The sequence below is a fragment of the Gymnodraco acuticeps genome, unplaced genomic scaffold, assembly GCF_902827175.1.
Source record: "Gymnodraco acuticeps unplaced genomic scaffold, fGymAcu1.1, whole genome shotgun sequence".
NCBI classification, from domain to species: domain Eukaryota; kingdom Metazoa; phylum Chordata; class Actinopteri; order Perciformes; family Bathydraconidae; genus Gymnodraco; species Gymnodraco acuticeps.
Window position 1 is genome coordinate 307192 of NW_022990838.1, and position 26620 is coordinate 333811.

Below are 26620 nucleotides of genomic sequence, written 5' to 3' on the forward strand. Positions count from 1 at the left end.
ATCTCCCTGTGAGTTCTGCTCGAGAATTATGAAAACATGTTCTGCTCTTTTCCATGGCAGTGTGGGAACAGTATGTGATATTCGTCCATAGGGTCATTATCCTCAGATATTTAATATATATCATACACTGTAGATAGCTTTACAGTCTTTATTCAATCATTCAGATTAATCAGCTATTGCCTTTTTGTTCGTTTCTATGATTACTTTTTTTATTAGAAGATCACACAAGCATGCACCAGAATATTTGATTGAAGCTGAGTTATTTATGTCACAACGACCCCCACCCCCTCCCCAGTGGGAAAGGGCTTTAAATCCAGCCCAGGGGTAAAGTAGTCAAACTGGGTCACAGAGGAAAGAGCTGGGAGTCTAGCGTCTCCTAAAAACTCTGAGAATAAAGTCAAATCTGTGGAAAACATGACCGAGTTAGAGAGATGAAAACATTTTTTCACTTTGTTCTTGGTTTATTTTTGAGTATGTGTGAGAGTCAACAAGTGACACAGTGCATTGTTCCCACTATATGTGTTTGACAGCTACTGCAACCTGATGCTGTGACACTGCAGTTGCCCATGTTCACATTCAGTTGTTAAAAGTAAATTATTTCCATATTTCCAACTACACCTAGAGGTTTAAAGCTTAGCTAGATATAACTAATAATGTAGTAATAGTGCAGTTGCTACCAGATAAAATAAGGTCTCACTAGTATGCTTGAATCAAAACAACATTTTTGTCACTCGCCACTGTTCCCATAAAAGTAAATGGCCAAAACACTGCTCCAAGGTTTCAAATGTTCTCTTGTGATTTCTGCGTGTAATCAAATCCAGCCATGGCTGCATGCATTCCCATTCATTGTCCGCCATGCTTTTATTAGTTTTCTCCTGCTGGATGCTATGAAAACAATTTGATTAGGCCTCTTCCCTCCTTTTTTTATTCTCTTAAAGAAACAAACATTCTCCTGAAGCCTTAAAGTGAGACATACAGAGAGGCTCTGGTGGCTGCGACTCGTAGCTGCAGAGACTCTGATTAGTTTAACTGATTATCACTTGCTTCCTTATTCTGTGAACCCGCATTTTGACCGAGCGTTCAACACAGCCTCGGGCAAAGACTAGCCTCCTGTATGAAAACACACTCGAGGGCAGGAGTTCTCAGTTGAATTGAGATGGAAGAGGATGGTATTCATTAACCCCTGCATTTAGGGTCAGAAACCCCATGCTGCCCCCTCATACTAGGAGCCTGACGCTGACCTGCCAGGAAAATAAAAACTTCCAGGCCTCGTTTAGTCTGTCCTACTTTTCAAAGCCCTCCTGGATCCGCTTTGAGGACACACAAAGCCCTCTCTAAATATGCTCTCCCCGGCCTTGTTTGAATTCCAGGTCCTGGGCACATAAACCCGTTTCAGATGGAGAGGAAACCAATTTCCAGAGAAAAGTGGGAGCTGCTCAGCACTATGAATGCACTCTTCTCTGCAGGCTTGATGAAAAAGACCAGTTTGAATCACAGGGGTGTCTCAAAGAAATGCCCTCACTACTTTTTCCTCTGAACAGCTGTTTTTCTAGTCATACAAAAGTGCCAAACTGAATTGCATCTGTGGGCTTCAGTATAGATCCGTTTTAAACCAAACTCTGAAAGTTAGTATTTTTGCGATGTCAGAATCCACAGCCTTTAAGTTGTTATGCTTCCGTACGAGCGGAAGTGTACGATAACAGCTTCATTTTTGATAAATATCCCCCAGATGGCCACTCTGCCGAACCTCCTTCATACCACCAACGCTAATCTCTTCCTCACTGGTAGTAATTATGCCAGAGCCGTCAGGATGCTGAGAAAACAAACAAAGTTGGAATGAAACCAGATGGAAAGAGGTTCCATTGTACTGTATAGTTTTAGTTATATGAGCACATGTGTGAATGTTTGCTCACCAAGGTGGTATGCTTGGTATCTCCCTCTAACGTTAACCACTCAGGCCCAGCTGTTTGTTTTCCATCCTCCATTGTAAACTGCGGAAGGGTTTTATATTCATATGAGATTCACCTTCACCTCTGTCTCTGGCTCCCAATCGGGGAGACTCTCCCTGTGAAAGGTCAAGCAGTACATCCATCCATCATGCTGTCAGATGGAGGCTGACCCGAGGGACCGGGGTCCGGGCTGTGGGACCGACTATTGACACTTTACAGACAGCCGGCAGCCATGTCTGCAGGAACTGCTACAGCAGCATTTAGAGAAACACATTAACAGACTTAATTGCTCCGTGTTAGAATTGAGTGTGAGCCAATCCCGGGGGAGGGCGTGTTCTAGTATGAGGATGTAAAGAGAGGAAGAGGGCCTGAGTGATGTGTACACAGGGTGGGGATTGATGTCCTTTAGCTGACAAATAACATATCGACATTTTAAAGGGCTACTTCTACTTCGCTGGAGCGCAATCTCAAGTGCACATTCCATACAAAGAGGATACCAGAATTAAAATCTTACTCACTGTCACTGTGAAAGCTTTTGTACAAATTCTACTTTGAAACAGTTGTACTTGAAAATGGGTTCCGGAACTTCCGGATGCAAAAGGCCCTTTCTGTTTCTGTTCATATTTATTTTACTTATTTGATTTTGACTGCTCCCTATATTTTTACACTGCAAATATTGGTCCTGATATGGAAAAGCAGACCAGAAGTACTTTCATTCATTTGGATGTATAGTGAATTTGTAGTTGATAAGATACACCAGTATAGATCTGGAGCAAGTAGTAGATACATTGATCAGTTGATTTGTTTGAAAGGTAATCAGCAACTATTTTGATGATATATTATTGGCCTAGGTTACTTTTTGGGAGGGCTGTGCTGAAGAGTTCAGAGTTTCGAAGCTTCATGGATTATCTTGACATTTGAGTTTTAATTAAACATTGTCTTTAAACCCGTTATTTCTGCACAGTTGCAAATAAAGATTAGACTATAGTACTGTTATTTTCCAACTATCATTAAATAATGAACATAATTATTCACAGCCCTGTCTGTGTGAGTCTCACAATATTAAAACATGACATATGTGTTAAAAAACAAATACTGTTGGCTGTTATTACTATACATTATCTCCCCACAATGACATCATTGTCTGCTAAAGGTCTGTTTAAATGGCTGTAATAACTATTTAATGGCTGTACTTTTACTACAGGATGATTAAAACATAATGAATAGACTTCTGTCATTTGACCTACCATTGTTAGACAGTATATGTTTCCAAGACACATTTAGTGTAATATCTCATAAAGTTACAAACGCGTCTTGTCACAATGACAAAGCACTCAAGAGGCCCGAGTGCTTATTCAGCGATTTTCAGTGCTCAGTGTTCCTGATGGATCTGTCTATCTCCTGTGTTTCCTCCTAGATCTATACTGCACCCTTGAAGTGGACTCGTATGGATACTTCGTCAGCAAGGCCAAGACCCGCGTCTTCAGAGACACCATGGAGCCACATTGGAACGAAGTCAGTCACAAAGACTCCTACCATTGTTTCATTAACAGATTCATTTCATAAAAGATCATATTTAGTCAGAGCTTGAACTGAGTAAATCCAGATTTTAAATTCAGTAGAGCTTTGTTATAAAATAAAAAAATCTCTGTTTATATATAATCCAAAATAAATCGTTTTTACTTGCTGTCAAGACCTAGTTAGTAGGATGTGAAGAGGGGTTGCATTGTTTGCTAGCTGCTAGTTAAAAAGTTATTTAGTTTAACTTGACTCATGATGACTAAGCAAAGAAACTTTGTGTAACACATAAAACTAAATAGGTCATAAACGTATCATTAGGGAAACTTGATTTATTTAGCTGAAAAAATAGGTAATTCTGGATCACATTTTCAATTGAAGTTTAATGTTTAAATGTATTTTCATTTATTTCAATTAGCTTATTTTCTTAAAGAGAGGTTAAATTGAATCTTTCTTAATATCGAGCTAAGTTTAAAGTTATGCGTGACATGATTTAAATATCAGGTTTAAAATGTATCCTTTGTGTTTGTGTATCTTAGCCTTACTGTATAAACAATGAAAGCAGATGTTTTACTCTCCTGTCTGTATGTGTGTCTTTGACTAGGAGTTTGAGATTGAGTTGGAGGGCTCCCTGTTCCTGCGGATCCTGTGCTATGAGAACTGTTACGACAAAAGCCTGCTCAACAAGGACGACAACGAGATTGTGGACAAGATCATGGGAAAGGGGCAAGTCCAGGTAAGAGACAGCTGCTGAAAACATGCCACCTACAAAGAGAGACGTCTGTGTCCTCTCGGGGACATTTCCCAACACATGACTCACTTTAACTAGCTGTCTAGCCCCGATGCACAATACAGTGGTTTTGTCGCGGTGGCCTTTAATGAAGCTGGTTGGATTAATAGCTTATTTAAGGGGGGTTCCCCCTGTCTTCTTGTGAGAAATGTTCCTATAAAAATCCCTTTCAGTCTTGTTAACTTGATCCTGCCTACACAGTGGGATCTGTGGTTCTGGTAGTTTTGCTGCTCTCCTTCTTGTTGTTTGGACGTTGCATAAGCAGAGTCATATTTCCATTTTTCCAGAACTTCTGTGGAAAATCTGTTTGGTCAAGTGAAGCTTGACTCCTGTCATTTCCCCCGCAATTGAGTCAAATTGCAGCCTTTTCCGTTTCCTCCTCTGCAATCGAGTTCAATTACTTTGGGTCATCTCTGAGCAGCTGAATGAACTCATGTTCCTCTCAAGTGATGCATGTGTCAGTGCCAGAGGAGAACTTATAGCAGTTTATTTCTGAACCTGCTTCTGATACTTTCCAAACTTTAACAGAATACGTAAAACTTTTCTAGATGTGTTTGTTGCTGAACATTCGTAGGTAAAAGAAGTATAAGTGACAAGTTTCACAGGGAATGCAAATCTTCTGTCTGACATGGAGAGGAAGTGGGGCAAATATGAGTCACTAAAGTTGCTTTGCATTTAAAAGGAAAGGATGCATCTCTAAAAGTATCTTGTACATATTTTGATCTGTGTTGTTTCGCTTCAGACCAAAGTTCCTTTTGTATATCCTTCAAACTCTCTTTGAATGGGAAAAAAAACCCTGCAACATATTTGCTGTAGCATTTCCTGTTTGGCAAAAGCCGCTTCCATGCTTCTGTCATTCAGTTTGATGATTTGTGTCCTTCAGTGTCGCCTTTGATTTCCTATGGATAGCAAATGAGAGTGAGTTTGCCGCCACACACGTCTCTCCTTCAACTATACTTCAACAAGGCATTGCCATTTGTTCTTCTTATTGCCTTGTATGTTTCTAAAATGATTAATAGAGGCACGTTGTCTATTGAAATCTATGGATAGTTACCTGTCAATCATTCTGGGTGTTACCTGGTGGAAAATGTGTAAACCTCGCCCTCCTGTGTGATGGGTTAATGGGGTCAGGAGAGGATTAAGAAAATAATGATGCATGTACGTATGCACATTTAATACTATATCTGTGTTTATGAAGTAATTCTTAATGCAAGAAAAGCACTTATTCACAGACAATAGATTTTAGAATCACATTTTTCCATCCTAACCATACAGATGATTAATATAGTATTTAAATAGCTTTCCATCCCAACCTTCCACGTAAGTTATTGTGGTTCATCACTGGTGCGGCAGTGTATCTTATATAAGAGTAAGACCCCCCCTCTTTGGTATAGCTGCCAGTCAGAGAGACAAACGCTGCTGCCGCTGCTGGGAACATCCACTTTGAGCCAACAACAGCCAAACAAACAAATAAACACTTCACATGTTCTCTGGCTCGCTGTGAGAGGGGGAAAATAGAGAAGAGCAACAGAAATAGAGAGCGAAAGACAGAAAGGGGGAATGGCATGTTCCATCCCAGACTCCGAGAGGGTGGGAATGCTTTGTGGGTTAGCTGATAGCTAAAGACAAGACTTGTTTATAAAGACACTGTATCCATGTGTTTATGAAGTTTGCAGTGCAGCAATATTTAGTCAAGTATTAATAAGTCGATCAACAGAAAAGAAAGTAACGATTTTGGTCAATTTTCTTCTTAAATGTGACGATTGAATGCTTTTCTTTGATATCTATGATATTAAATGACAAGGATAAATCCTCTCCTTACTTTACGATCTTGAAGCTCTGAATGCAAGGATCCAAGTCCATAAACTTTTACAATTGAGCTTTTAAAGTTTTCTTCAGTGCCAAGTAATACAATAATAGTTATTTGCACTTTCGTGGGTAAACTGCAAACACTATTTGCTAATTCAGTATATGTTTAAGATGACAATTTTATAGAATTAGGCTCCAAGTCCAGAGCAACAGAACACGTCCTATTTATAATCCCCAAATCTCCCAATGTTTGGGAACTACAGTTACAATTTTCTAATCCATGAACCATACCATTTTAAGTTGTTTCAAGATAAACTTAGCCTCCAAGGGGAACTCTCACTTCCGTCTGTTTTGCTTTTGGCACATTGTCACAGAAACATGAAATCCTTGGTATTTCGTCTGACAGCACCGTGTTTTTGCAGGCAACAAACTTAAGTATTGTACATGTTTGCAACATGTTAGTGTAAAGGACACCAGTGTGCCCCAAAGTCCAGAGTTAGTACCTAGAGGGACTTTCACTTGGACCCGAGCTGTTTGCTTTCCTGCTGAAGCTGAGTTTAGAAGGAGCCTCCAATGTTTTGCTTTCCTCTCTGGAGACCCCTCTGATTTATTTAACAAGCTCGCTGAATACTGACACACCGTAAATGGGCATACTGGGTTGGAAGTTTTCTTTTTTTACCCAACTGCTGTTCCTTCACTTTGTTGCTCTGTCATTAGAATATGTTATGATTCGGGCCAGAGGTTTTATTTTGAAGCTGTAGGACTATTCTACCTCAATGTCCCAGAGGTTTTGTTTTCCATCATTGTGCACGTACACACACACAGTGAATGAAAAGTGTAGGAGAATGCCGACAGTAGCAAACTCATGTTAGCTTGATTGAGTTGCTTGCCCACAGGGGAAGATGGAACCATTTATTTCCAGCCCTTCAGCCAACAGACGTCCACTGAGCAGATAACCTCTGATCTCGAAGGTCACGTTGCAAATCCTCCAATAAATTACAACAACATCAGGGTTTTCTCCCCCTGTCTCTCAAACTGGCAACACAAATTCATTCTTGAATGTCTCTGAGGAGGCGATTTGGAACAATGATCAGTATCAGGACCCAAAGTTGTTGCCTCCAGCTTGTTATCCCTTTTGCAGGTTGTTAGTGATATTTTAGTTGTGTAACCATTGATTGTCCTCTATCTAAAGACGTTTAGTTAAAATCCGAGACTCTCATTTTTGTTTTGCTCTCAGAATTCCTTCTAGTTTTAAAAAATATTGGAAATATCAATTACAAACCCTTCAGGATCAGAATTTTCTGAAAGTATCTTGATTACTACAGTAGTATGATTCTTCATACATCTCCAGTTGCTGGGATTTTGTTCTATCTTGCTCTAAAGCAGTGCTTCTCAAAGTGTGGTCCGCGGACCACTGGTGGTCCGTGAGCGCCCCCTAGTGGTCCGTGAGTATATTGGTAACATTTCACATTTGAAAGAAATACATTTATTTAAGTTTTTCGCACTCTCGCGGGAATATCTCCGCAATGGAACGAGCTTAAGTTTCACTTTCGATTGCATGAAATAGCCCAGATAAACACCTTCATCACACATTTTGCCACTTGTTTGTACGATTTTCAGGCGATTTGTAAAAAACGATGTGTTTTTGGATATTTGTGGAGTTAGGTGGTCCGCGAGTGTTTTTTTATTGGTTAGGTGGTCCTTGGTATGAAAAAGTTTGAGAAACACTGCTCTAAAGAGACACCAAAATGAACTTACTTGAACTCATGAAAGTGAAAACCATCTCCTCTCCTACCCTATGTTTTGTGCCATTCTTCTAATGACCCTTATTATGTGTGGGCTGTGGCTGTCGGTGCTTGTCTTCAGAGGAGCAGTTATGTAACTGTTTAGGTTTACAGCCCCAGAGCTTTGTGTAGCAGGGACACATCGTATCACCCAGCCACAGCAATGCTTTCATCCAGTAATCTGTGTGCCACATCCCAGCCTCCCGTGGGCTCACCTCTAAGGCTTTTATTTCTTCTCTTATCAGGGGAAGAGTGTGCTGTCTTTCATACACCCACCAGCAGCCGTTTAGTCTGTCGCACTGTTTAGGAACATGGTAAAGTGTTTCTCAAGGCTTTGGATTTACCTCAAAGTCGTTTTCTGCAGAGGTTAACAAAGTACGAGGTGAAAGGGACAGGTGCCATTGTTCTTATAACATCTAGAAGTTTGTTATTGTAATGTAAACATCATATTAACATGATTAGTTGGGGTTGTGACGGCTCAGGTGTAGTTATGGTGCTTTAAGATCATCAAAATGCGTACTCTTTATTTAAGTCAGGGTTCAGCTATATGCGAACAAATAGGCACGGTGCAGATACATTTTGGCTACATTGTACACATCTTCAGGATAATTATCTTGGACGTCCATTGCAGATAAGCGCTCAGAAATAATAGATTAAAAGAGGGTGAACTTGCCTAAGCATCTTTATGTTTTTAGGTTTTCTTAAGTGTCAACTGAATCCAGTAATAGTTGCCTGAATACCCATAAGCACACTGCTAACGGGTAATTGCTAATAGCTAATTGTTCGAATCTAACATAGGCAAATTAAAGGGGGGCTCAATTTGATGCACGTAGAATTCACGACCAGCACCACATAATGCTGTTATTAATAATATGATTCAATTCCATTTCGATTTACTCATGTCCTTCTCACATTGTTGCATTTGTTCATACTCTGAATCTATAAAAGGAGTTCACTAAGTTCTCTAACTCTTACGAGTCATCATCTTCAGCAATGTCCCCAGCAAAGGGAAACCAACTCAACCTCTTGAACTTTTCCTCCCATCATCCCTCGCGTGCGTGCCCCCCCCCTCTTCACTGCTGGAGGTTGTTTTCATTGTTTTTTGTTCTGGGGAGAGCTCGTGTCGACCCCCCTTCATCCAAGCAGTTTTGCTGGGCGCCGATAAGCAGTAACCTGATCGTTTTTAACGAAAGATAATGGGAGCCAGAGAAATTGGGCATCAGTAGTAAAAAGACAAAGGGGTTGATCGAGCTGTTTGTTCCTGGCAGCTCTTAGCCTGCTGGACAGGGGGTGCACGCATTAGCCCGGAGTAACTGTTAAAAAATACGGGTGCAGTGGGGTTGTAAAGTTTGAGGGCGAGCATCTCAATGCACTCTCATTCTCACTTAGGAGACGAAGCGCTTTCCTCTACATGAAGCATTAGATGCAAAGTTTGACATTTACATGCCATGTGAAGGCTTTATCGGTGAAAGTGCAGTTGTTTGGGCTAATTGCGAGCTGGCCATCTAGAGAATTAGCGGTGAAACATGTGGACCAGCGGCACTCAGCCACAGCAGAAAGTGCAAGCCTCAAACTCTGATCTCACTTCTCCGCACTCGATCAAAACTTCATGCCAACATGAGGCTGTCACAACATTGAAATATAGCCTGGTGAGTGCATTTCGTATCATTTACGGTATGTATAAAATGTGAAGAGAGAGCCATTAGAAATGTATTTGTAAGCAGATGCGGGAAGTGGCTAAGTTAATATAATTTGGATTCTTTTTGGTATAGTGTGAATAAAACCAAAGCCGTGCAGCACATAATTAACTCAAATGGGAACATAATTAGTTTATACTTCTTTTTGCTTTTTATGTCTCCAGACTCCAAAGCTGACACATTTTTTCTATGTATTTTCTGCTTAAAACATCTCTCCCCCGGGGCATGCAGGGCTGTGGTGTTTCATGTAGTATTTGTTTTGAACGTGGAGCTCCGAGGTTTTAATGAGTGTTTAGAGTCGGCGAGGTCCTGATAATTTATTCCGGTAAATTACTCTGACCTACTAATTGACCTGACCGAAGTTATTGAGTCTATGTAAGTTTACTGCTTGGCTCAGATCCACCAACGTCAGCAAGATATCACCTCTATTAACTCCCCGAAGAACCAGGTTCAATTACATTACATTACATTGCATTTAGCTGACGCTTTTATCCAAAGCGACTTACAATAAGTGCGTTCGACCAACAAAATACAAACTTGAAGAAAACAGAATCATATAAGTACATCAGGCTTCATAGAGCCAAACATTTCAAGTGCTACTCAACTGGCTTTAGATAAGCCAGTCCTTTATTAGTATAAAAGTGCTTCGTTAATAGTTCTATCGCTCGAAGTGGAGTCGAAAGAGATGAGTTTTCAGTTTGCGCCGGAAGATGTGCAAGCTATCTGCTATCCTGATGTCAATGGGGAGCTCATTCCACCATCCTGGAGCCAGGACAGCAAACTCACGTGTTTTCGCCGATGGGAACTTGGGTCCCCCTCGCAGCGAGGGTGCAGCGAGTCGTTTGGCTGATGCAGAGCGTAGTGCACGCGATGGGGTGTACGGTTTAACCATGTCCTGGATGTATGAAGGGCCAGATCCATTTGCAGCATGGTAAGCAAGTACCAGTGTTTTGAAGTGGATTCTAGCAGTTACCGGAAGCCAGTGAAGGCAGCGGAGGAGCGGAGTGTTGTTGGAACATTTAGGAAGGTTGAAGACCAGGCGAGCCGCTGCATTCTGGATGAGCTGCAGAGGTCGGATGGCACATGCAGGTAGACCAGCCAGGAGGGAGTTGCAGTAGTCTAGGCGTGAGATGACGAGAGCCTGGACCAGAACCTGAGTCGCTTTCTGTGTCAGCTGGGGACGTATCTTCCTGATGTTGTAAAGCGTGTATCTGCAGCAACGGGTTGTAGCAGCGATGTTTGCAGTGAAGGACAGATTGTTATCTAGGGTCACACCCAGATTCCTTGCAGTCTGAGTCGGGGAAACAACTGAGGTGCCGATGTTGATTGTCAGGTCAAGAGTGGGACAATCTTTTCCCAGAAGGAAGAGCAGCTCAGTCTTGTCAAGGTTGAGCTTGAGGTGGTGAGCAGACATCCACTGAGAGATGTCAGCTAGACAAGCAGAGATGCGTGCAACGACCTGGGTCTCTGAGCGGGGAAAGGACAGAATTAATTGGGTGTCGTCAGCGTAGCAGTGGTATGAAAAACCATGCGGGCTAATGACTGATCCGAGCGAGTTTGTGTACAGGGAGAAGAGGAGGGGACCAAGAACAGAGCCCTGAGGGACCCCTGTAGTTAATTGACAAGGGTCGGACTCAGACCCTCTCCAAGTCACCCTGTAAGGCAAGGCAAGGCAAGGCAAGGCAAGGCAAGGCAAGGCAAGGCAAGGCAAGGCAAGGCAAGGCAAGGCAAGGCAAGGCAAGGCAAGGCAAGTTTATTTATATAGCACTTTCCAACACAAGGCAATTCAAAGTGCTTTACAAAAAATGAAAGAGATTAAGAAAATGGCATTTAAAATCAGTCATTAAAAAGAAAAGCTAATAAAATAAACATTAAAAGAAAAAATACATGGATAAAAGTTACAGTGCAGTCTAAGATATGAATAGTTCAATTAAAAGCAGCGACAAAAAGAAAAGTCTTCAGCCTGGATTTAAAAGTAGTAAGAGTTGCAGCGGACCTGCAGGTTTCTGGGAGTTTGTTCCAGATATTTGGAGCATAATAACTGAACGCTGCTTTACCATGTTTAGTTCTGACTCTGGGGACAGTAAGCTGACCAGTCCCTGAAGACCTGAGAGATCTGGATGGTTCATAATTTAGCAGGAGGTCAGAAATGTATTTTGGGCCTAAACCATTCAGTGCTTTATAAACCAGCAGCAGTATTTTGAAATCTATTCTTTGACACACAGGAAGCCAGTGTAAAGACTTCAGAACTGGAGTGATGTGATCCACTTTCTTAGTGTTAGTGAGGACTCGAGCAGCAGCGTTCTGAATTAGCTGCAGCTTCCTAATAGATTTTTTTAGTGAGACCTGTGAAGACACCATTGCAGTAGTCGAGTCTACTGAAGATAAAAGCATGGACAAGTTTTTCCAAATCCTGCTGTGACATTAGTCTTTTAATCCTAGATATATTCTTTAGGTGATAGTAGGCTGATTTAGTAACTGTTTTAATGTGACTGTTGAAACTCAGGTCAGAGTCCATGACTACACCTAGATTTCTGGCTTTATCTGTTGTTTTGAACATTGCACACTGAAGCTCAGCGCTAACTTTTATACGTTTCTGCCTTGGCTCCAAAAACCATTACCTCAGTTTTATCTTTGTTTAATTGGAGAAAGTTCTGACACATCCAGTCATTGATGTGTTCAATGCACTTACTCAGTGTTTGAATTGGAGCATAGTCTCCTGGTGAAATTGTTACGTACATTTGTGTGTCATCTGCATAGCTATGGTAACTTATTTTGTTGTTCTTCATTATCTGAGCCAGTGGTAGCATGCAGATACGGTCTTTCAGGTATGAGGTGAGGAGGGAAAGTGCAGAGCCTGAAACTCCAAGTTTTTGGAGAGTGCGAAGGAGGATCTGATGATTCACCGTGTCGAATGCAGCAGACAATTAACTGCTGTTTCTATTCAGACAACTCTTTTTTAATCTGTTTAAGGGATCCCGAAGGATTTTGATATCAGTAAATGGAGTGTGTTCCTACCTAAGTGTGAGTGTGGCAGGGTGCAGTCTTACCTTTTAAGCAGGAGAGGAGAGCACAGGTGTCTTTTAAGTTATCCCAGTCCAGTAAGGTGAGATCAGTTTATTTGAAGAAAAATAGGTCCAAACTAATACAGGGTTTTTACCTTTTAACACATTATAATCATATGCAACATATCATGCTGGGGTTATATTTTTATCTAAAATCTTAATTCATATTTCTCATCTATCCAAGATCTAAATAAAGCCATTAGCTATAAGATTCCCGTACGTCCTATTAATGCCTTCCAGGATAGATCTAAATAAAGCTTATTAGGTCTAAGATTCCCGTACGTCCTATTAACGCCTTCCAGGATAGATCTAAATAAAGCTTATTAGGTCTAAGATTCCCGTACGTCCTATTAACGCCTTCCAGGATAGATCTAAATAAAGCTATTAGTTCTAAGATTCCCGTACGTCCTATTAACGCCTTCCAGGATAGATCTAAATAAAGCTATTAGTTCTAAGATTCCCGTACGTCCTATTAAACGCCTTCCAGGATAGATCTAAATAAAGCTATTAGTTCTAAGATTCCCGTACGTCCTATTAACGCCTTCCAGGATAGATCTAAATAAAGCTATTAGTTCTAAGATTCCCGTACGTCCTATTAACGCCTTCCAGGATAGATCTAAATAAAGCTATTAGTTCTAAGATTCCCGTACGTCCTATTAACGCCTTCCAGGATAGATCTAAATAAAGCTATTAGTTCTAAGATTCCCGTACGTCCTATTAACGCCTTCCAGGATAGGTCTAAATAAAGCTATTAGTTCTAAGATTCCCGTACGTCCTATTAACGCCTTCCAGGATAGATCTAAATAAAGCTATTAGTTATAAAATTCCTGTACGTCCTAATAACGCCTTCCAGGATAAGCTTACCGAGAACCATTTTACCCAGCTCTGAAGGATAGAGCCTACCGGAAGAGAGTATACCAGGGGAAACCCCCCTCTCTCTCGCGCTCTCTCAAAAAACCAGTCTCTTTATGCTCAAAAAACCGGATCGAAACCCCAAAAAACACCTCCTCTATTTACCAACCAACATCTTCTATTGGCTATGGCCTAAGACACACCTTCCCATGTTTGTGTAAAAAAAGCTAAAACATGACTAGACATTTTCTATGGCCATGACCTAACCACCTTTTTGAGGCCTCAATGGGTTTTCTCCTTTAAGGCAGGAGCCCCCCTCCCTGTGCACCCTTGTGAGAGGAGAGGGAAAAAACTGCCTTCTTCCTTATCAGTGACACCCATAAATCATAGACCTTACACACTCAACCTAAACAAACCCCTTTGTTTTGTTTATGCTGTAAATATAGAACAACCTAAAATATGAAGCATTCTCATTATGGGTTCATACAAGAATATAATTGATCATATATGATTTATAATTAACTTTCGTTTTAAGTATTCACTTCATATGAAGCTCTCAACATGAGGCTTTGTGTGTGTGAATGTGTGTGTATGCTTCAGTGTGTAGGTATTCATTTAAATTAGTGCCTAATACATGGTGTCATCTATTTTGTTTCAGCCCCCCCCCTGTCATTTAGGGCTGTGATCTGTCATGTTTCCACACTATACACCCCCTGTGGCCACACACACACACACACACACACACACACACACACACACACACACACACACACACACACACACACACACACACACACACACACACACACACACACACACACATAGCTGTCAACAACAGATGGGTCTCTGCTGTGTGTGTTCAGACCCCCTGGGGATAAACCAGACTCTCATACACATTTGGGTGATGGGCTAATACATTTTAAATTATATCAATAACTTCAGTCTGATGCATTACCTGGTGTTTATTAGCCTGTGTTTCTTTTGTCTGGCTTGCCGTGTGTGTGTGTGTGTGTGTGTGTGTGTGTGTGTGTGTGTGTGTGTGTGTGTGTGTTTATTTTATTCTTTATGTTTTTTAATGATGTTCATCCCTCATATTCTCTCTGTTTTAGCATATGGTGTTTTTTTCTTATTGATGAGTCCCAATTAATCCGACTTCCTCATCAGACGACCCTTGATCATTGGAGCTGATAGCCGTGTTTTGATGGATGTTCAGTCTTTCCCTGTCTTCTTCCCACAACGAAGCTCCTCCATCAAAACCTTCACTTAGACAGCCTTTGTTCCCACTTAAAACATCCACGGCCTGTCAACCACTTGGGATATGCATGCCCTAAATAACTACACACACTCCTTTAAGCTTTCTTAGATCATGCAAACGTGCAGATACCCACTGCTTTTTCTCTTTGTGAGTGGAGTAGGAAAAGCCCCTGATCTGCCAAATCTAGTTTATTTGTCAGCGTGCAGACAACACAGGCACATTTGATTTATATTTGTCATCCAGCTTGATGCTTTTGTTCTTTTTTTTACTCAGATATTTTTTGCCAAGACATGAGGAAGTCGAATGTACTAAAACATGCAATCTTATGGAATAAAAAGCAGTAAAGTTGGTAGCTTTGTCCATTCGGAACCACAGCGTGTCATGACAGTCTGGACCAACCATTTTGGACTGAACCACATTGCAATCCAAAAAGCCAGACTGCTAGTGTTGCAATAAAATATTTTGGATTCCAGCTTTGACAGCTAAACTTAGATTCTGAATGTATGTTATGAGTAAAAGGATGCCAGAACGAGTTTCAATCTCAGCTGCTGGACTCGGTACAAATCGGAGGCGTTGGACAGACTTTTGATTCAGCCAATGATAAAAAGTGTGAACCGCGTAGGAAGAGCAGTAGCATTTGGATGACTAAGGACCCCAGTCAAAAAAAAAGTTCAAAGGCCAATGCATTTCTTTCTTATTTTGTTGTGCATTTTTTACATTTTAAAATACACAGCTCAGAGATGTCGGGTGCAAGCGGGCTTTGTAATTGGTCCTCATTATACCATTACATAATGTTTATGGGAAGTGTAAGGGATTGATAACAGATATATGATTTCCTACCATGAACATGCATATGCAGCACACGTGGAGAGCGTGGTTAGCGAGACTCAGAAGAGACAGAGATGGAGGAGGAGAATGGGAACGAGAGCCCCCAGATGGTGGCCAATTATGCGATTGCTGAGAGTTAAAGTGGGAACAAAGGATCTCATCACAACCTGAAAAATGAAAAGGGTCTCTAGAGAGACATCGTGAATATTACCACCGCCCTTTGTCTCGTGGAAGAGTCAGAGTTCAGAAATAATTGGAAACAGTCTATAAGGAGGGGGGTCAGCTGATACAAAAAGTGACATATTTGAACACGGAGGCTGTCAATGTCTACAGATAAAAGCGTGAGGGGTGATGAGAGCCTTTCAGTCCAGCCATAAGAGCTTCAGTTTTTTTTATCAAACAGGATCAGATACTAAAGTTTCCCATTGCCTCTTTTATTGTTTCAGCTGCGCGGTAGCTTTGGAGCCTGAGACTTGGAGATAATAATAATAATAATGTGGAGGTTGGAGAACACAGAGAAGCTAGAAGGGGTGATTAATAATGACGAGTAGACTCTGCGTTAACACCCCAACCTTTCGCTTTCTTTGTCACCCTTCTGTGTGTAAGCTACCATCCACTCTCACTCAAGGGCTACTGCTAGCTGACCAACACATTCCACATTTAATTCAGGGTTTTTTCCCCAGGGCAGTTATCCTTTCTTCTAATTCACATATAAACTTGCATTCACACATTCCCTGGCTGCTCTCACTCTGTGGATTTATAGACAACCGATGACATTGGGAAAGAGATTCACCCTCCTCCCTCTCATCATGGTCCCAGTCCCTGTCCGGCAGTGGCTCAGGTCAGTAGGGGCTTGGACTGGGAGCTGTAGGGTCGCCGGTTCAAGTCCCCGACCCAGACCTAAATATGGAGTGTGGACTGCTACTTGGAGAGGTCCCAGTTCACCTCCTGCCCTGCTGTGGTGCCCCTTGAGCAAGGCACCGGACACCCCCCTTCCCCCCTAACCCCACTGCTCCCTGGGTGCTGTGCAATAGCTGGCCCACTGCTCCTAGTACTAGGATGGGTTAAATGCAGAGGCCACATTTCACTGTGTGCTGTGTGCTCTGCATGTGTGACCATTAAAGAGGGTTTCATCCCTCCAATTCTAAAGTCTAACTCTCTGTGGGGCAAAGCTCATTTCATGCCTGTCTCTGCCTGCCAGCGCAGAGAGGCTCATCTCCAGGATTGTCTGGGGTCTGTCAATTCCCGTGTGGTCAGTGGCTGATAGTCCTGTGGATGTCAGTGCCTGGAGATGTTACGGCTCTGTTCTCTTTGATCTATAATAACCAGGGTTTACCTATTGTTTTACGCTGGTATTTCAGTCATATAATATGCCTTGTATATTGCATGGACAACCTGGGTTTATGTGGGTATAAAGCCCAAGATGATTAAACTGTGAAGACCACTGAGACAAATGTGATATTGGGCTATATAAATAAACATTGATTGATTGATTGATTGATTGATTGAAGATAATACATTCCTAAGTATGATTTATACAAGCCATCTAGCCACTGTAGACTTTATCAGGAGTGAAGGAAGAAATGGAGTGGTATTCTCATGGATCTACAAAGTCTGCTGATTGGAAGTGTTCCTGGTAGATCGTTTTTTAATGGTTGTTCTCTAACTATAACAATGGGGTTATTATTACAACAATTATGGTCCAAAAACGTTAAAATATTTGAACCAAACCCTAACATCCCCTATCTATCACTAACCGCATAATGCTTTGCCTAAACATAACTAAGCCTTAACCAAATAGAGTCAAATCCTTTCCTTTGCTGTAGCCAACAGGCAGTTAGCTTAGCTTATCATACATACTGCAAACAGGGGAAACAGCTAGTTCAGTTCTGTCCAAAGGTAACAAAATACCATTACCTCTAAAACTTCCTCACACAATTTGTATCTTGTTTGTGTATTTGCACAAGAAAGTAGTTTCATGTTGGCCTGGCATACTGACTTCCTGTAGTCTTTTCCTAAGCTAAGCTAACCAGCGGCAAATTGCATTCTTTATTTGAGAAAATACTATGAAAGTGGATTTTATTTTGACATCTATATCTCAATCGCAAAAAATCCAGTAAGGCTGTCCAAACTACTCCTCTTATTCCCCCTCCTCTCTTCCACGCTGTCCTCCTTTGTGCTTAGCTGACTGGTTGGCTGCTCTACAGAGACACCCGTCAGTGTCTGAGCCTTATTTTTTTAAATCAGATTTCACATCCCTGCCAAATCCAATTATCTGACCGCCACATGGAACTGTCTTTTTTTTATCCCAATACTTCTCCCCTCTCTCCATCCCTCTTCCTCCTGTTGTTGTTGGCGGCCTTCTGGCCCATATTAAAGTAAATGGGCCTCAGCAACACACTGTGTCCCAGCATGGAGAGTGGCTTTCAAGTGGCCAGTCAGGGACCAGAGCTGTTCCTACTGCATTAAGATGACGGTTTGCTCCGGGATTCTTCAGTTTGAACACAGGGGAATCTGGTTTGACAGTTATGCAGCTGTAGCGTTTACTAAAAGGCTCTTTGTATGGCTGATTGTTTAGAGAGTTGGAGATGATTGTGATGGAACTTCAATGCTTTCCACATGGCCATCCCTGGGGTCTGAGATTGAGTAAGTATTTGCTCACTGTGGTTCTGCACCTCATTATGCAGGAGGGTTGTTCTGCAGTGGGGCCTGTTTGAGGTTTTGTGTGTTTTCCTTGTTTTATGCTGAAGTGTGGCTGGTTGGTCCTTTGTAAAAAGTTGGAAGGTCAGATGTCCGCTATGGAGCAGTGTCAGTAAAGTTTGTAGGAATAGTAGAATACATTTTGGACAAACAATTGAGCAGGACGGATGGTTGCTTGTGTTGTTGAGTTCACCACACTTCCCTACTACATCCTGTCTACTGCTTAAAGTGTCACTCTAAATGTTTTCCCCAGAAGCATCCATATGAATCCAGCAGCATAGTGTGTCAGAGGGATTACTGACATCCTCGGTTTCCGTTCTATAACCTCAGGAGAAGCTTTGCAAAACATCCACAAACCAATGGATGTATCGGCAGAAGTAGTTCAGATCTAATGATGTTTAGACAAGGGAAGGTTTCCTTTCCTGACAAGATGGGAGAAAGAGCAGAAAACTCAACAAACAAATGGTTTGACTATCATGTTCATGAAATGTTTCAATATTGTCCGTCTTATTTTCCATTCACGCTTCCATGTTATTGTTCATTCCTCTTAAAATTCCAATATTTTGAAAGACGAGCCTCAGCCCTGCTCTCTACCAGGTATGTGTGTGTGTACTCATTCTTAGGCTCCTTCTTGTCCTTGAGCCCTACAGTCTTTGTTGAACTACCTTTATATCAGTGTGTGTATGCCTCAGTAAGCTGTCAGTCCTAATCAATCAATCAATGTTTATTTATATAGCCCAATATCACAAATGTTACATTTGTCTCAGTGGTCTTCACAGTGTGTACAGAATATCAGTACGACACCCTCTAAGAGGCTCTGCATGGCCCCACTAACTCTCACACTCATGAAATAATACGATTATATTATATACCAATTCCAAAAACCTTTGGCTAGTGTTTATCTTGTGTTTCCTCCCCACCATATGCAGAAGAAACAGTGGCTGACTCTTAATCAGTAGCTGGAGGTACTGCAGCTGTTATTTTTGGGGTTCTACATGCAGTTTTTGCACGTTGGAGTGTTGCAGAGGCATCTGCTCGACTCCTGTGGTGATCTAACCGTGTTCACGGGTGATCCAAGAAAGAAAGCCCCCAGACACACAGACTGCATTTTCCTTGTAGTCACAGAAAAAAGGAGAAGATCATGAAAACCGCTGGCAAGGGGATATTAACATATTGAAAGTGTGGCGTAGGCTTGTAGGAAGATTTAAAGTGAATGCTAGGTCCATAAAATAGTCATTTCAGCCTGTTGCAATATTTAAAAGTGACCTTTAACCTTAATAAAAGCTGATCTAGAGAGATTTAGTTTACTATGTCCAGATTTATATTTAAAAACAGCATTACAAACAGCCACATTCAGTGGTACACAACAGATGATTCTTTTGTGAGATTTAAAGGGTTTTAGTTTGCATTAGCTCAATGATTTCCTTGCTAAAATTTGAATGACTTACAACTTAGATACTATACATATTTTGTACGACTATCTAGATCAGGGGTCAGCAACCCCTGGCACGCGTGCCAGCATTGGCACGTGCCACCGTAACCAGTGGCACACTAGGAATAAGTGGAATAAGTGCAAAATATTTAAAATTGTATTTTCTGATCCTGAACGAGACCGCCGCCAGAGCGCTTCTCCCCGTTACCTGCAGAAGGAAGCCATGCACGCAGCGCAGCCCCACTCTCTTTATCTCCAGGTGACTTTCTGCCGCTTTCCTCCGTGGTGCAGTGCTGATCGTTTCACCACGGAGGAAAGCACTTCACTAATTGCAGTACCCATAAAGAGCTGTACACATGCCGCAGTTTTTGCGTGGCTGTGTATTTAGTTGAAAGCCCAGTGGCGATCTGCTCATCTCATCGAAATAACATGCTACAAAGGGGCGGACTGGCCATCTGTGTGTTGAACTTTCCTGTCGGTTCCCAGACTGTAGTCGAGGAGGGCAGAAGCAACAAGCTTCAGGTTCAATAACCCACTTTAGCTTAATGACTGGAGAGAGGCGAGCTCTTCTTGGGAGGCCGTTGCATTTATTTAGCTGTTCTTCTGTTTCACAAAATGCATCACAGACCTCTGTTTTTCTGCTTCCTTGTTTCACTTCCAGAAACATACACACGTTCCCTCACTGTCGCTCTACCACCACACATGCACAAGCCACACCTCTCTCTCTCTCTCTCCTCTCCTCTCTCTTCTCTCCTCTCTCTCTCTCTCTCTCTCTCTCTCTGTCTCTCTCTCTCCTCTCTCTGTCTCTCTCCTCTCCTCTCTCTCTCTCTCTCTCTCTGTCTCTCAGTCTCCTCTCTCTGTCTCTCAGTCTCCTCTCTCTGTCTCTGAGTCTCCTCTCTCTGTCTCTCAGTCTCCTCTCTCTGTCTCTCACTCTCAAAGGGACAGCAATCTCATCTCACTCTGTATGAACCTAATATCATAACATGTGTTCTGGAGAATCACAGAACGGACGATCGTTGTTATTATGCCGTTTAAACCAATTATTTAAATGTGTTTGTTAAATTCGGCATCATGTAAGTTGCGCTGACAGGTCCACACACTGCTTCCCCGCAGCGAGGCTCCCGCCCCTCCTGCTGATTTTTAATGGCACTTATTTCTTAGAAAGTGTTTGGCTCTCTAAATTCAGGTCATGGCTCAAACCTGCGTGCTCTCGTGTTAGTTTTCCATTCGCTTCACATCCCAGCAAGTCCCAATGACCTTTCCATATTTCTTCCTTCCACTCCACTTCAGAGTGGTACAAGTCCTCTCCATGTTTAATGTAAAGGTAGTCAGGTAGTGTATACTGTGTGACTCCTGACCGATCGGTAATGATTTTTAGCTTCATGTACAGAATCTACGCCTAGCACCCCTCTCCTCCAAGTGAATTCATTGTATTTTATAACTTTGGTTATTGCGAAGGTTGTTATTGAGTCTATGACTTCCCATGACATACTCTCTTCATATGGCAGGATTGTGTGCAGTGCCAGGCGTTTGATTCTGCTTTATGACTTCCTGTCCCAGGGCAAGGGAGACAGGATGCCCATTTCCTGTTCGGACTGCGATCTGGGCTGCACATCCCCTTATCTCATTTGTTTTTATTTGTAAATATCAGCAACCCCTCCTACTCTTGAAAGTCCAAACTGAGGCTTAATAAAATTATGTTTTGCTGTTTTAATTAATGCTGTCAAAATTATTAAATTATTAAAATATTTAACGCATTTAACGCATGTGCAGAATGGCCCGCCCCATACATCCCACCAGTGGCAGCGCCAGGGTATGGCTGGGGTAGGCTACACCCATACCAAGAAATGGATTAGCCGCACCATGAAAAATGATGTTAAAGTAAGCTAAATAAAGTCTGCCAACTCGCGCGGAGTAAATTGCACAGACAGCAGTTAGTAAGATTGATTTCAGTAGCTACTTGTCTGGAAATACCGAAGACCAGAAACGGTTTTGAAAACTTTTGTGACGTAGTGATCGTCTTCTCAATAGAACATCTTTGATAATGTCTTCTGGCCAATCAGAATCAAGATAACGGCATGGTGTTGTTGCATGAAGTCCCGACGGAGAATACTTTTGCTGTAGTACATCTCTATATACATCTATACAACATTAAGTGTTGATAGAAATCAACACGTAATGAAATAAGACCCCACAGTTTGATGATTGATAGGTGTGTGGGCTGTCTTTCATTTTGACACACAGAACAATGTTATAATAAACATACATATGTTAAATGGATATATCCGCCTTCTTTCATTTATCTTTCCATTCCCACAACAATAAAGAAACGGCATATTTTGGACATAGTTGGAATGGTGATTAATCATGATTAATTAATTTTGAAGCTGTGATTAATCTGATTAAAAATTGTAATCGTTTGACAGCCCTAGTTTTAATGCTTTTACAGTCTGCAATACCTTTATAATGCTTTTTCTTTTTTTTTCTAGTTCTGCTTTAAATGTTAGAGCTGGCTACCCTGACAGGTGTTTGTCTTCACTAATGAAACCAAACATTCCTTCACTTGGCAGACAAACTACATGGACTGTAATGAATTAAACGATGTAAACATACAGATATTGGTTCTAAGGGGAATTCTACACAGTTTAACCCTTTCAAAGACTCAATAACAAAGCTCTTCATGAAGTCTGATCTGCGACCTCACCCCTTGTGCCACCACACACGAGGCTAGTAATGACGTAATTGTTTTCATGTGGAGGAAATGTTTCTAAAGTCCCTTCAGGCTCCATGCGAGGATGTTTTGAACTTGTCAGCTGTGTAAAAGATGAGGTCATTGCCAGTGCAGTTAGTTAGTGTTTATGGCCTCATGCCATATCCAGCTCTGGTGTTAGAGCAGACTGATGGCACATGTGATGTGTCTGGGATCAAATCATTGCAGCTTGAACTTCTGCCTTTTTTCACACATTAAGGAATGTTAAACTTTTGTGGAGAAGAAACGTTTTTGTGTACTTTTTAACAAAAACAAAGCATTAAGTCTGACATTAGGATTCAAATGTTTGTGTTAACGTCAATGTATGCACCCAAAAGTTGGCTTTTATTAAAGCACAAGTAGCTTTCACATACTAAATGTACAGCTGAAATGCACCAGTTTAAGTAACTTTTTGCAGATAAACACTGTTCTCTCCAGATCTGAGTGTTTCTCAGATGACTGTGCTTGAAGCAGCCTGTTACATAACCAGCGTGTCGTGCTGAATTCATCCCAGCAATGTTTTAAAAAAAAAATAATTAAACGTCCCCGGCAGAATGATACAATGTGTTGATCCGGCGGGGGTGCCAACTCGACTTTGGTACTTGTTCCCTCTGCTGGGGCTGCTTTCAAAGAGCTGAGTGGAGGTTCGTGAGGGAGGGCGCCTCAGAAGTCTGTTTCACAGAGTCACAAATTGTATGAATTATGTAATGCGTTGTATAATAGCCGCGAGAGGGATGTGTGCTGTAGGTGTGGTTCCAGGAGCTGCAGAGGAGTTGTTTGGGTTGATAGCATCTCTCATATATTTTCCTTTCCCTCCAGTATCACCTAAAAGCAGGTCAGCTGTGGTTAGATAGAAGCCACTGAGATCCAGCCTCAGTAATCCTGCCTCTGGCTTAGGGGACCTGCACGATTTTGGGGAAAAAAAAGATCTAAGTGCGATTTTTCCTGACAAATAATTGCAATTCGAATTGCGGATATTTGTGTTTTAAGGCGACCCAACGTGACAGTTTATTGTAACAATGGCGGCATAACTCCGGCTAGGAAGGTCATATCAACGTCTCCCGTCTCTTAGACACCCCCGCAGCCCGAGCGAACGAGTGAAATAACTACAACTTGACATGAAATGCTGTCTGGGTGCTTTAAAAGTCTCAAGCTTCAGTTTCAGGACTCACCCTGTAATAGAAACATGTATGGAGCAGTATAACCTGACTCAGGTGGTTTGTTTCACCAAAGCATCTAGAGCTCCATTGGAAGCCATTTTGGAAAGGGCAGGCACTCTTTCAGAAGCACTTGGCAGGTGATTGGATCAATCTGTCTATCACCTTCTATCATGGGACACTTCTGATTGGTTAACAATGGCTGGTACATGTGGAGCACAGCACTTCTGATTGGTGTGGATGACTGACACACAAGAAGAAAGAAAAAAGTGTAAAAAAATATATATGTTAAAAAAAATCGCAGGCTTTGCGATTTGATAATCGCATCATTTAAAATCGCGATTTCAATTTAAAATTGATTAATCGTTCAGTCCTACTCTGGCTGCTTGGTAACGATCATTAGTTGAAAAAACACTCTTTGTTTCGCCTCTAAGCCGTCGTCTTTGTCTCTGAATTGGAGGATTAAAGTAGGATAAATAAAAGACGAGACTTAGAGAGAGGTTGGATACATCCGAGAAAAAATGTTTTACTACTGCTGCTCTTAACAAGCCTGAGGTGTGCCAACACTGTTTCACAGAGAGTAGTCATCATAACAACACAATCCTCAGGGTACTGGGTACAGCTTCAGCAGGTAGACTTCCATTGATTCAATGTTTTATTTCCACTTTCAAGTCGATGGCTTCGTCACCTGCTAATGAGGTTTTGAACCTAAACTGATTTTCTTAGTGGGGCTGGGATTGTGTGGATGATACCCTAATTAGTTAACAGAATAGCTGACAGCATTTTGAGGGAAAGGAAACCCTTTAAAGATGAAAGCCCAGAAAAAACAAATGTTTTATCTCTCTCATTCAGGCGTGTTCTTGTTTTTTTGCCTGTAATTTAGCAGTACATTGTTAGTACCACTTTCATGTCTGAACACTGAATATGCAGTACAGCTACAGCCAGTTAGCTTAGCATAAGAAGAAGTTAACTGGCCAGGCTCTGTCCAAAATCTACCAGCCGACTCCTAAAGGGTTTTTTCGGAATGGTTATTTGCTTGACTATTTGACGACGATACTCCAGTTAACGCTTGGTGTGTGTGTGGAGAAAGCAGAGTCTGCTGTCAGCTTAGCTTCTAAACCTTGGCTCGACATCAAGTTTTTTAGAAAAAAATCATGAATGAATTATGAACACACCTTCATGTTCAACTGTCAAAGCATTGAGTTGGTTTTAACTCCGGGAAGGTGGCAATCAGACAGTGTTTCTGTTTGCTTTTCCCTTTAACCACTGAGGGAAAACAATTTACAACCAGTTGCGTAACCCTTTCCCATCTCACCTCATGTGATTCCAGATCATATTATCATCTCCTCCTCGCTCCTCGTTCTCCCGGCTCATGTAATCCTAGGTGACTGTGTCCAGCCAGCCGTGGGTTTACACTTTAGAGTAAATGATTCATGCAGGTCAGCGGCGTCCTGTGAGGTTTCACTCTCTTCATCTCTGGAACTGGGTCACACTGTGCAGATGTAACACAGGCTTATACCAGTCAAACAGAGAGAAATGCGTCATCCACCCCTCAGACTTAACTATTTACCTCTAACACTAACACTAATCTCCCTTACCTACTTACTCAAAATATTGATTATTTATATGAAGGAATGTGTTGTTTGCGCCCCCCGAAAAATATTATTCAGATAAAGACTTGTGTCAAAAAGACCCCATCAACAAGAACGACATCTGCTTCAAATTCACAGTTTACAAAACAGGCTTTATTGCCTTTATATAATTGAACACTCTCTAAAACATAACAAATACTCTAAAGCAATAAGAGCTTGTATTGTGTTAAATACTTAGTTTTTACGCAACCTAGAATTAAACTTGAGAATTTGTTCTTCTTTTTATTTCTTTATCTTTATAATTATGTGTTGTGTTCTTGTAAGATGACTTCAGAGAGATAAATCGAGGACCCACCTCAATAATAACCTTTGATTATTTACACAGACTGAACTGATGCAAGGTTTAATTGCGACTGAAAGCATTGTCTGTGCAGTTGAATTCAAAAACATACAGCAAACAGTGAGGGCTCTCTTCAGAAAAACATGAATGCTGTACTGATGGCTTCCTCTGCTGTAGAAAGATTTCCTCTCACAATCTGCTCCATGTATCTGAGGAAAACTGAGACCTAGACACTCTTGATTTTTAGAGGGTGTAGTGCTTTATCAATAATTAAATCTAAACTAACTTTATTTGAGTCATGGTTGTTAAAGCCGAATTGAATTCTATTGTATATTGCCAGGGATGGCTGGATCAGTTGTAAGTGAGAATGTTTTTTTCAAGTTTGGTTAACAAATCCACTCTGAGCCAGCTAACTGCACATTTTAATTGTGACTCTTTATCTGGAAGTGACTGAAATTAAAATCAAATCGAATCAGAAATGAATAATTTTTACGAAAGAAAGTAGAATTAGTTAAAAGGGGAGCAATTCACATAACAATTAGCCATTACACGTAATTAGGTGTAAGACCATGAATCACAATAAGGAGAAAATGACCTCATTGTTTTTTGTTTGAGGAAGGAGGTCAGTTACTGCTCCACTGTTTGCTCTTGCATCACTCTGCTCCTCCACCTCTTTTCCCGCTTTGTTTCCTCTTGCTCAGTTGTTCTTTCCGGTTCTCAGTCCTCACCTGCATCCAAATGCACTGAACACACTCACACATATTCTTAGGTGAAAGGAACTAAATAGAAACAGAAAAAGGTTTTCTGTTGCTCATTCTACCACAAAGTGAATTTAAAGGCTTTCAATCTCCTTTTATATCCTTTGTTTTTCACCCACTTTCTGTCTGAGAGGACACACACACACACACACACACACACACACACACACACCACACACACACACAACACACACACACACACACACCACACACACACACACAACACCACACACAACACACTCACACTCTACTCCTCTTCTCATGCCGACCACATCCCACAACAGATTCCTCTCTTTTCTCCCCCCTAGCTCTCCATCACCCCTTTTGTTCCAAAGTGCTTAATAA

General features: G+C 41.5%; 1 protein-coding gene across 6 annotated transcripts in view; it reads left to right on the forward strand.

Annotated features, from left to right (window-relative positions):
- The window catches only part of abr (ABR activator of RhoGEF and GTPase), a 140728-nt gene that overhangs the window by 92078 nt on the left and 22030 nt on the right, over window positions 1-26620 (forward strand). For all 6 annotated transcript variants that reach the window (XM_034232969.1, XM_034232970.1, XM_034232972.1 and 3 more), the window contains 2 exons: window positions 3367-3464; window positions 4072-4203. In XM_034232969.1, the coding sequence (XP_034088860.1) occupies window positions 3367-3464; window positions 4072-4203 (230 nt within the window). The remainder of the gene's footprint in view (window positions 1-3366; window positions 3465-4071; window positions 4204-26620) is intronic.